This window comes from Euleptes europaea, chromosome 3 (genome assembly GCF_029931775.1).
Source record: "Euleptes europaea isolate rEulEur1 chromosome 3, rEulEur1.hap1, whole genome shotgun sequence".
NCBI classification, from domain to species: Eukaryota; Metazoa; Chordata; class Lepidosauria; order Squamata; family Sphaerodactylidae; genus Euleptes; species Euleptes europaea.
The window spans coordinates 60,135,911-60,148,509 of record NC_079314.1 but is presented as its reverse complement, the minus strand read 5'-3'; the positions used below and the strand labels follow the sequence as shown (position 1 = coordinate 60,148,509).

The window sequence follows — 12,599 nt, the reverse complement described above, 5'->3', positions numbered from 1 at the left end:
GCAACATGATTCTCATTTTTTCCGAACCAAGACACTGCAGCTTATGCTTCATCTACACATTACAAAATCCTCGTTTTTGTTGGACTGCATCACACGTGCAAGGGCAGTTCAATTTTTTTTCAAATTTCAAATACCTTTATTGGCATAGTACAATCAGCAGTATATAAAAGGATAAAAGTTAGAGTAAAATAAAATTAATATAAATCATTTCTTAATGTTGTGATTCTACTTCCAACTAGATTCCCATCGGTTGACTACTATTGTCAGAAATTTTGCCATGTTTTCGGTTGTTTCAGGGTCCTTATCAGCTAATAGTTTGTGAAGTATTTTCATATTATTTGAGGAGAAGTTCAAAACTATAGGTTTTATTAGGTTTCCTCTTGGGGAATCCTAAAGATGGCAGTCCAAAAGAATATGAGACAGGGAGTCAGGACATCCTGCGCCACATCTGCAGACTTTTTCAGCGTAAGGTGTTTTCAGGAATCTGCCATGGAGGATCGCTGAAGGCAATTAATTAGTCCTAGCTTGCATAAAGTCTTTATGCAAGGGCAGTTTTGTGCTTCCCTCAGCATGGCTATAGCCCTCCACCCCACCCCAGTCTTCACATCCTCAAACCACCTGATGGAGCTACTGTTTGCTCCGTTGTAAAAATTTCGTTACATGCATGGCTACATGTACATTTCATAACAGACCCATTAGTGGCTCCATGGCATGGTTTGAGGATGCAGAAACAGCTTGAGTAGGCTGGCTACACCCTCTTCTCTCTTCTTGCTGTGTTCACAACCAAAGAAGAGGTGGTGTGCATCTGGGAGGCACAAAACCTGCATCACATGTCTGATGGAAAGTCCTTGTGCTGCTACCCAGAAAATTTGAGGACTTTTCAATTTGTAGATGGACTCTCAGATATAATACTAGGAATGATTCTCACATGGTCTAGTCTTAAATGATATACAAATGCTGAGCTGTGGGAGTGAACCTCTTGCCCAAACACCTTCCTCCATATATGAGAACCAGGACATGTGTTCTTAGGCTGCTTTCTCATGATCCCTCCACAACACATAGGGGTCTCTCACAGTGCAATTCTAAACAGAGTTTATTGATCAAGAAACAACTTTGTGCATATGCTAGAAAATCAGCCTACAAAACTGTCACACCCTTCAAGATAATGTATGGTTTGTTCATATTTAGAGCAGAGCGGCAAGAAAAATCACAATACCTAGAAACAAAGAGCATATTTAAAAAAAAGAATTGTTGAGGATGTAGGGTTGCCAACTTCCAGGTGGGGCCTGGAGATCTTCAGGAATCAGCTGATTTCCAGACTACAAAAATCAGTTTGTCTAGAGAAAATGGCTGCTTTGAAGTCTACACTGCAGCATTAAACTTCACAGAGGTACCTCTGCAGCCCCACCCTCCCCATGTTCCACCCCCAAATCTCCAGAAATGTCCTGATCTGTAGTTGGCAACCCTCCAAGGATATGATCTCCAAGCAAAGTGCCATGTGTTGGTTTGGCCAGCTCAGTGAGAATAGTAGCACACCTGAACTTTGAGGTTACAGATCTTTTCTACTGCTGCTAAAGTTTCATAGTGGATTATATTAGTCTGTGTGATTGTGATAGTAGACATGGTTTGCAATTATGGGTAACTTTTAACCAACTATAAGCAAGGGTGTGTGTAAATCTGGCTTTCTGCTGGCCTTGGACTTTGCCCTCAATCCTCCTTTTTTCACATGAAGAGTCCCAGTTAGAAACCAACTCTAGTTAGCTTGCACGCATACATGTCTTCATACATGCACATGCATTGATACATCACAGGTAACCAGAGTTAGTTTCTTGCTGGGCTTCTCCATGTTAGAAGGGCAAAGGAAGGAGGGAGGAGACTGATAACAAGTTGGTTTGTGTACATCCTGTCTTTAATGTCATAACGAGTGACAATTGAATATAATCCTGTTACAGCTAATAAAAAGATTTTCTGAGAAAATGCTCCAAGCTATCAGTTTATAGTACCCTAGATATTTAAGTTTAATGGAAAATTTTGTTTCTGTGTCTTTCATTTAGAGCAGTGTATAAAGATGCTGATTTGTATCTCTTGGATTCCCCTTTTGGTTATTTAGACATGTTAACGGAAAAAGAAATATTTGAAAGGTATGGTGCATTTTGACCTATTTGCTTTTTTGTTTGAGAGAGGCTCTTTCTGCTAGTTAGAGAGAAAAGAGTTTGTGATACACAGTTCCAGAACTCAACAAATACATTTTCAGATACAGATATTGCACATTTGTATAAATACTTTTTATTTTTAGGAACGAGTTTAGCACCAAAGCTTTGCAAAATACATAGCATTCCATGGCTAGTGTTAACAATTTCAGTGATAATCAGATTTTTAAAATTAATTCTGGCTTCTCATTCTGAGATTCATTTCATTTTTTATTGGTCATCTCGTGACACATGGTAAAACTTTTATTTGTTTCTTGTAAACTTAATCTTAAACATTATGAACTACTTTATGGGATTTAAAAGAGGATAAGACTGGTCTTTGATTGAGTATAGTTTACCACGTGGGAAATAAGTGGAAGTTTGCTCACATGTTCAAGTGCTGCAAAAGAGATGACTGGCTGGTTTTGTGATATTCCATGGGTTTTGTTGCTGTTTCCCTAGTTACTGACTTGTTCTATAACTATAAAATGATTATGTTCATAATACTCCTTCTACTGCTGTAACATTTAGTCACTGTTTCCTGATTCTGTGTGTATAGTAGTAGATGACTGGATGGACGGGGTTAAATTCACTATGATAGTTTTCTGCTTGTGAATAACATTTTTTAAAAGTGCCATTGTTGTACAAAAGCATGAACCCCTTCTAGATAAAACAACTGAGAAAAAAATCTAAATTATACACATCTCCTATACAGCCCCCACAATGTACAAACAATTTCAGCAATATCAAGGTACAACTCTTTGATTTTTTAAAATACCCTTCAAACATATCAATACATGATTTAAAATCACATAAATCCTGCAAACATTTGAATTATTTGAAATATATGAATAATGTTCGGTGTTAATCTCAAAGTCAGGGAGAAAAATAATCAGGGAAAGCAAACTATTCACTGAAAGAAATTTTGACACCTCGGGGGGTTACATTAAATCTCATTTGCCATTTTTGTTGATTAATATTCACACAGTGTAGAGAAATCACAATGGAACTTTCTGCAGTCTGCTTTGGTTATGAGCAGTCTTCACAAAGCAAACATAGAAAACAGTACATAGCCACAGAGAATATGTTATTTGTGGATATCAGAGTGAATTTGTTCAAAGTAATTTAATCTGAGCGCTGCTGTGCCTGGGAGGGCAGGGTATAAATCTAATTAATTAATTAATTAATGATGAGGGAACAGATATGTCACTACAATGGTGTCCTAGTAAAGGAGCACAGCAAGTTTATGCTGTAGAATATAATAATGAGATATCCCATTACGATTCTGAGTGCCCACATTTACTGACGTTTTCTCATATGCCTTGAATTTGTGAGACTATAATTTCAGCTGAGTGAGTTGTTAAAACAAAACCTCACACAGAGAATAAGTGAAATTGGATTTTCAGGGAGAGAAAAGGAATACTGACCGCCCTAGCTCTTAAAAACTGTTAACATGATTTTCTGTTTTGTTTTTTGAAGCTGTGTTTGCAAGCTTATTGTCAACAAAACTCGAATACTTGTCACTTCAAAGCTGGAACATTTAAAGATAGCAGACAAGATACTAATTTTGCATGAAGGAAGCTGCTATTTCTATGGAACATTTCCTGAACTTCAGGGTCAGAGACCCAATTTCAGTTCTGAACTGATGGGATGTGATGCTTTTGATCAGTTCAGTGCAGAAAGAAGAAACTCTATTCTTACTGAAACTCTCAGACGAATTTCTGTTGACCATGATGGAATGGGTTCACAAAATCAAAATAAAAAAACTTCATTTAAACAAACATCAGAGTTTACTGAAAAGAGAAAGAACTCTGTCATTATGAATGCACTGAATTCCAGCAGGAAGTTCTCTCTCTTGCAAAAAACACCTCTGCAGGTCAATGGTATCGAAGAAATTCCTGTTGAACCAACAGAAAGAAGATTGTCTTTGGTACCAGACTCTGAACAAGGGGAGGCAATTCTGCCACGCAGCAATGTATTTAATGCAGGCCCCACATTCAGAGGACAGAGAAGGCAGTCTGTGCTTAACTTGATGACCAGAACCTCAGTTCACCCAGCTCAGAGCTTTTACAAAAAGGGCAGTGTATCAGTACGTAAAATGTCACTAGTCCACCAGTCTTCTGAGATAGACATTTATGCCAGGCGGTTGTCTCGGGACAGTGTGGTGGAAATAACTGAAGACCTTAATGAGGATGATTTAAAGGTATGTGCTTCCTAGTACTACGGCTAGATTTGCTTTGGTAACAAAGACCTGTTATTATTCAGTTGGATTGTGCTTCAGATAACAATACTTGGACATGGTCAAAAATGGCCACTTTGCATTGAGTGACCCCATGCTAATGTTCATGGCAGTTCACAAATTAAGACAAAATATTAGCACTTTAAATGGGCTGGGGATTGAAACATTCAGCATCGATACCAAACAAATTCTAACTAATTAGAAATCTAGACAAGCAAGTATTGAGGTGAAATCTCAGTAATTTGCCAGTCTGGAAACATTTTCTTTTCAAAGAACTAAATAACAAGTTACCTCATGGCATCTTAAAGATTGGCAAATCTGAGCCAAATCCAATTGGTTAGATGCAAGACAAATAAAAATAGACTACAATGAATAGATGTTAGAATAGATTTTAGCATGTGAACCTATGCGCTCATAACATTTTAGAAGAAATCTGGAAAATGATAATAACATTTTATGTACACCTGAATGATAGTCAGCTCTTAGTCATATGAATGAGGTGTTAATACAAGAGCAAGTAGTTATTCAGTTAGTCATTTTAATTATGTTCTTGTTAATTTTATTGATAGGAATATTTCCTTGATGATGCCGAGACCATGACTACTGTTACTACATGGAATACATATTTCAGATATATTACTGTCCACAAAAAATTGATTTTTGTATTAATTATGTGTGTGGTTATTTTTTTTGTGGAGGTAAGAAATACAGTGTTTGTTTCATTTATATTAATGTGAACAGTCTGTATAGCAACTCTAATGAAAGCAGCACCATTATTGCTATTTTCACAGCTGTAACATTACTGTTCTATAAGGGTAATAAGACATTCCATATCTTAAGGCCACTGCCAGTGGTAGTTCTGAATGACTTTTTATCATTTACAATTATTGTAATTTCATATCTGACATTTCTATTAGGACGCCTGTTTGCAATGACTGTGTTACATTGTGCTTGCCATGTTTTACAGTTTTGTGAGCTGAGCAACAAGACTAATTATATAACCAAAAATTACATATTAATTAAATTAGTTGATGAGGCTACTAAATTCCTAAATTCCTTTAGGCAGAGGGAAAAGTGTACAGTACATTCTGATCAGTGTTGTGCAAGTTAGTAATCTATAAAAGACAATGCTCAGGTCAGAAAACATAAGCTGAAACCATTTTATAGGCATAACCTACCAATGTGATAACAATTACAAAATGATGAACTACTAATTGTAACCAAATTCGTTGATGGAGGTCTCTTAGCATTCATAGAAGAATAGAAAATTAACATATGCCCAAGGCAATTTGCATTAAAAATCTGCACTGTCACTTTATTTCATACCCTAGCATGTATTCTCATCAGTTTGAACTCCGTCTTTTCTAAATAGTCTCTCAATAAGTAGTGACTATTTAGTAGTGACCAAGTAATTGTGAGGGGATCTAGAAAGACAACACTAAAGAAAATTAACTGCATGTTTCTTACTCCCAGGTGGTTGCATCTCTGGTTGGGCTGTGGCTTATTAATCAGTGAGTATTAGTCCATTCTATGTTTTAAAAAGTTAATTGATATTTCAGAGATGGTTTTGATAGCAGAAATGGCAAACTCAATCACAGTTATGGCAGAGATCATTGGTCCCTCTATTTAGACATGCATGATGCATTTTTCATGTGTGCAGCTACTTCTATGAGGTAAGTTCCACGCTGTTCAATGTGTTAAGAAACTAAGAACAACAGAAGAAGAGTCCTGATGGATCAGTCCATCTAGTCCAGCGTCCTGTCTCACACAATGGCCAAACAGTGTTAGACACCCAGTAAGTGATGTTTGCTATGGCATATATGCTACCACTCCATCTCCCTCCACTCTAAGACCTCTTCCTCCAATTTAAGTGCATCTTCTTCCACTAGTAAAGCCATTTAACTTGGAGGAAGGCTTTAAGCTTTGTTGAACAGAGTAGTACTATACAGAGCACTACCAGAGCTGTCCTAAGCAAAGTTTCTTTTATTTCTTTTTATTTCTAGCCCACCTTTCTTGCTGAGGCTCAAGGCAGATAACAGAATAAAAAATGCAAATAAAGAATAAGACATCCAGTGAATAATATAATAGGACTAGGATCAGAAGACAGTGCAATCAACAAGTTTCAGTGGGCTTCAAAGGATCATGTAACTTCTCTTAGGTGACTCTGTAGTTCGATTCTATTCAACTTTCTTATATATGCATTTCATTCTCCAAGGTAATTTTACTGAGAGCCAGTGCGGTGTGGTAGTTAGAGCATTGGACTTGGTGGTTAATCCCCACTCTGCCATGGAAGCTCTCTGGGTGACTTGGGATAGTCACACACACTCAGCCTAATCTACACCACGGGATTGTGAGGATAAAATGCAAGAAAGGAGAATGATGTAAGCTGCCTTGGGTTCCCATTGGAGAGAAAGGGTGGGATATAAATGAAGCAAAATAAATAAATAATAAATTGAATCAAATTCTTACCATTAAGCTAGTTTTCTCAGCGCAGACGGGTGCCCCAGTCTAGAGTGCCATGTGTGTATCAGTGTACTCCAGCAGCTTTCCTGTTCACTTTAGTTCACTTGACTAATATGTGCCTCTGAAATATTCATTGAAGTGCATTATAATACTGCCTAGCACTGAGGTTAGAGTATGAAGTAAAGTAATTAACAGTACCATCCTAAACAGAATCACATCCTTCAAACCCATTTTTGTCAATGGGTTTAGAAGGGTATAACTCTGCTTAGTATGGCATTGTTAAATTGCTGAGCTTTAAATTTTTAAATGATTTGTGTAATTGAAATGAAAGTATACCGTTACAGCATGGACTGAAATTTTTTTCCTTCTAAATCAACATATTATTTTCCATTTATGGGAAATTCTGATTGTTTCTTAGCTACATTTCACTGAAAGGAAACTTTTCTTCATTACAAAAGTTGAGAATCCTTCTCCAGCTTGACATAGTGTAATAAGAACATAAAGTAACTCAGACTCGCAATGACTATATGTTTATAAATTGTTTTTTTATAGCGCTGCTGTTCCATCTACTACAAACACGAGCCAGCCACAGAACGCTACACTGGAAGAGCCTGACAACTATGCGGTTATCGTTACGGAGACTAGTTCCTATTACATTGTCTACATTTATGTGGGAGTGGCAGATACGTTGCTGGCATTGGGAATCTTCAGAGGCTTACCCCTGGTGCATACTCTGATAACCGTTTCTAAAACTCTTCATCGCAAAATGCTGCATGCAGTCCTTCAGGCACCCATGTCTTCCTTCAACACACTGAAAGCAGGTAGACCCAAATCAGCCTGTTCCATTTGCAGCGGGTTGTTGTTGTATTCAAGAAAAGTGCACTCTTTTTATATGGGGCACTTTGGGGGTTTGCCTCACATCTTAGCTTCCTTCCCAAACCAGTTCAGGGCCCTCCAGGTTTAGGAGTGCCCTAGGCCGAAAGTGCGTAGGAACTCTTCTCCTCCTCTGACTACCACCAGGACTCCCACTGATGCCTTCCTTCCAGCCCAGCCACATCCTCACCTGCCTGTGTGTCCTTCCTTCCCTGCCCATTTGTGAACTTTCACAATGATCATATTTTCTTTTCCTGCTGATGTTGGTTGGTATGTGCAGATGGGAACACCACCACTGTGCCTGCCAGGAGTGCTGCCATTGTATGACCCTGTGCATCGTTCCCTGGCAGTGTGTGGTTGGGGTGGGGGGGCTTTGCAGCAGTGGGGCCTGCCAGGAACTCTGGGCCCCGGCAGCTGTCCCACCTCAGGGTATGCTGACGCTGGCCCTGAACTAGTTGATATATAATAATTGGAATGGAGATGATTCAGCCCATTCAAACAGTGATCCTAAACATGCTGAGTAGAAGTCAGACTCAGTCAAATTTAACAAACAAAAACTTACCTCAGGGTGAACATGTTTCGGACAAGGATGCAATTTGCTTTAAATTCCATTTTCCCAATGTATTTACTTGATGAAATGTTTAAGAATGTCATTGCCTTGAAATATCTCCAGCATCCCTGAAATTTGCCCCATCAGTTCCAGATGCACAGCTTCACTTACACTGATTAACTTAATAGTACATCTCATTGAAATCCCCTTGAATTGCCAAGTAAGTGTCTACAGGATTACGGGTTAACAGTGCAATCTTTTTATAAATATTTTTATTGATTTTCAATAATAAATAGGGGTACAGAAGGAAAAAAAGGAAAAGGGAAAAAACATTACATAAATATTGTTCAACATTGATATGCCTAGTACTACCCCCTTGTAGAATATAGTAATACATTAACTTACTAGCAGAGTGGATCTTAAAGCAGTGCAATCTTAAAGAAATTTATACCCTTCTAAACCCATTGACTTAAATGGATTTAGAAGGGCATAATTTGGGTTCAGACTGTGCTGTTGTTCCCCTACTTCTGTGCGGTTTACCAAATGGGCCATTTCTCTCTACCTTACTACTGTTCTTTTCAAACCAATCAAAAATATGTAACAATACACCTAATGCACCAATAATGCAGCTGTAAATATCATGTTAGCTTATTCCCTCCTTTATGTTTTTGCATTTTTGTTCCCCTATGCCTAGTAAACGTTGGGATGTGACTTCACCCTATGGGTCAGGAATGACCCAGTGCTTGCACAGGGTACCTTTTTATTACACTAATCCATGGTGTATTTTCTTGAGGCTAGATGGGTTTCCTGTTAATGCACTGGTGTACAGCGGGGCAGAGACCTGCATGCATGGGGATATAATATGATTTAGAAACCCTCAGGAATCTTCGGGAGGGAAAATACCATCTCCCTCCATTCCATGCCAGTTCCTTCCTCACCCTGTGGGCCCATTATTACAGGATCAGCTTACTTCTCCTCACCTCTTTCTACCTATCCCCTCCAGTGTTTGTAAGCCACTTGGGGTTACTATAACAAACTAAAATGTGCCAAACTAATATTTTTGGTAATATAGATACATGCACAAATAGAGTGGTATTTGGAGAGTTGTATTTTATGCATAGAGAAGTATTATTTTTCAAAACTCAGGTTGTATGCATGTGTGTTATTGCAAACCTGGAGATTCCTCCATATTTGCTGCACCCTAAATCATAGCAGCAGCATGTGTATATAATCACATATAACTGTATATCCATGGCACAAATCAGGTCATGTAAGATATGGTAAGTACATGCAGGAGCCTCTTCTGATAACCCCCTTTGTTGTAATATTACCCAAGTGTTCACATGATTATCACATACTTAATCTCCTGTTTGGGAATGAAATTCACACTATGGCTGTTGCCAGATATACAGTATTTCAGCTGCTCTTAAAATTTGAACCATTGCCATTTATTCAGCATTATGATAATTAAGAAGCAAGCCTATTGATTTTTCAGTGAATTTTAGTTTATGCTATTATAAAATATGTTCATGTTCCTTCTTTTAAATTTAGCAATAATATTCTGTTTCTTTGTATGTTAACTTCTTATTATTTTTGTCTGAAAGACAAGGTGCTATGCTAACTTTTCTGGAATCAAGTAAGAATTGCAGGCGCTCATCCTGCATACAGAATTGTTTCATTTTCCAGTATGTAAACTGAGTAAATGTAAAATATTACATGTAGGTCTTTTTGCTAGCTAGGCTACTTGAGGTTAAATTCTGTTACCCATAACTTGTTCTTTTTTATAGTGATTTCATTTTACCTCAGAATTATCCCTAAAGCCTATTGTAACATACACAAACATGTTTACTACTCAGAAAGGCTAGATCTATAAAGCAATATGAATAAAATTTTCATTTGTAGACACTCCATTCCTATATTATTTTTTCCTTCACCATGTAGGTGGAATACTCAACAGATTCTCAAAGGATACAGCAATATTGGATGACCTACTGCCACTCACAATATTTGATTTTATTCAGGTTTGTAAAAAAAAAAATCAGAATATTGGTGCAGACATTTTTTGTTTTCTTTTTGACAGAAGTTGTCAGTTGTGAAGACACATATGATCAAATAAGAAGAATCAACAAAGATGTCTGTATTTTCCCCTACATTGACACCAAAATACAATGGCTGTATCCTCCATCATTTTTGCTGCCCCCCAACTATACACACACCATTACACACTTTCCATAAAGTATTTGTTCCCAGTAAGTTGTTGTGGTTTGAGTGCAAATAATATATGAAGTCGCCCAATGATACTGGTAATCTAATGTTCTGAATCTCAGCAATTGTTATAGTTGTAATCCTTAAAATACAAACTTCACAGGCATGGAGGTTTCCTAGATGATACAGTTAGAATGGCCATGGTTCCTTCCCTGCATGTTGGCTTCTCAAGACAAGATCCAAATCCCTACTTGCAGAGGTTCCAGGAGCTGAAGAGCTCCCACTGGGCATGCCATGCCATAACCCTCCTAACAACAGAGGATAGTGTGTTTCCTATATTCCTTCCCTTGTTGTGTTCCAAGTGTGGATATGGTCATGGTGAAATTAGGGAGGAATTCCATAATCACCATGTGTTGGTTGGCAGCTTCCACATATAGCTGATATGTGGGTGTTGTCAGTGTGCTGCAATGTGATTGGTGGCAGTGGGTGTTGTTGTTATGGACTCCAGTGCAATTGCTATGCTAGCCACCTAGCTATGCTGGAGGTGCAGATCTAGGGTCCAGATTAAACTGGACCATCAATTACTAATTTTCCAAACTTCAACATTGGGGCTTTCTTTCTTTGTTCCCAGATGCAAATCCTAGCTGGGGAAGCACTGGTGGGATTCTATATACTAGTAATCCTGGGGAAATTAAATGACAAATTTCTAGTTTGTTAAATTAGGAGAAAGAAACTGTTTATTCTGCTTTGCTTTCCTTCCACAGCTAGTATTTATTGTGGTTGGTGCTATAGCCGTCGTCTCCTTTATAGAGCCTTACATCTTCCTAGCATCTGTGCCTGTGATTGGAGCCTTTGTTATGTTAAGAGCATACTTCCTGCATACTTCTCAGCAGCTCAAACAACTGGAATCTGAAGGTACAACCAACCAAATAGGTAGATTCCAAAAATATACAAAAGTAAATTGAACAGATTTCTACCTTTTTCAAATTTCTTCCAATATCCCACTGCAAGATTTCATTATCTTTGAAAACAGAGCACTGTCACAGAAAAGTATGCTCTGCTTGGGTAATGAAAAAGATATAAAATGTATGTATAGTCTACACAACAGAAAGTAACCAGATAAGAAATATGCATATGTGTAGAAAGTAAATTTACTTTAGTTTGTTAGGGAAAGGATGGTACCTGGCTTCCGCCCCCCCCCCCCCCCGCATCAAGTCACAGCTGACTTATGGTGACCTCATAGGGTTTTCAAGGCAAGAGACGTTTGGAGATGGTTTACCATTGCCTGCCTCCACATCACAATCCTGGTATTCCTTGGAGGTCTCCCATCCAAATACTAGCAAAGGTAAGGCCTGAGAGTGTGTGACCGGCCTACACAAATCCAAAATTCCCTAAAATTAACTAGAATATTTATGAAATACCGACTATGGGTCATTTAATATGGGATTCTTTCAAACTTAGTATGTTGATTTTGGAAGGCTTTGCAGCCTTTTTCATGGTCATTTTAAAAGATTGGTATTTTTCTTGTGCCTAAGTCTGTTCTTGGATCACACCAGAGTTTCAAATAGATCCCTTATTTGCATTTCATTTCCAGAAACTCCCCTTAATACACAGTAACTTCAATTCTGCGACCAGTATTTAAATTCCTCGATCTCAATGGAATAACATGCACAAAATAGAATGGACATCAGTGTCAAAATATTCCCTTATAGAGTTGGTTTGCAGGAGTCTTTTTCTTGTGGCAACAGGAAAAGAAAAAGACCCAACAAGAGATGGATTGACTCAATAAAGGAAGCCACAGCCCTCAATTTGCAAGACCGAGCAAGACTGTCAAAGATAGGACATTTTGGAGGACTTTGATTCATAGAGTCAACATGAGGCACTTAACACCCTTAACACTTGGCCACACTTAACACACAATTTCAGAAACAGCATTTGCAAATCTGTACACATTGATCAAGAAGCATCAAGCTATGCAGATCATAGTCACCATTCAGCAAAATACCATTTTGAATGTTCAGTGAAATTACATAGCCATAAACAAAAGCAAAGCATAGCAGAAACTGAAGGGATTTGTTAT

General features: G+C 38.0%; 1 protein-coding gene across 1 annotated transcript in view; it reads left to right on the top strand.

The window, feature by feature from the left end:
- The window catches only part of CFTR (CF transmembrane conductance regulator), a 100,116-nt gene that overhangs the window by 68,071 nt on the left and 19,446 nt on the right, over positions 1-12,599 (top strand). Inside the window, exons 13-19 of the mRNA XM_056846495.1 lie at positions 2,055-2,141; positions 3,669-4,392; positions 4,998-5,126; positions 5,902-5,939; positions 7,444-7,712; positions 10,256-10,335; positions 11,284-11,434. Of these exons, the coding sequence (XP_056702473.1) occupies positions 2,055-2,141; positions 3,669-4,392; positions 4,998-5,126; positions 5,902-5,939; positions 7,444-7,712; positions 10,256-10,335; positions 11,284-11,434 (1,478 nt within the window). The remainder of the gene's footprint in view (positions 1-2,054; positions 2,142-3,668; positions 4,393-4,997; positions 5,127-5,901; positions 5,940-7,443; positions 7,713-10,255; positions 10,336-11,283; positions 11,435-12,599) is intronic.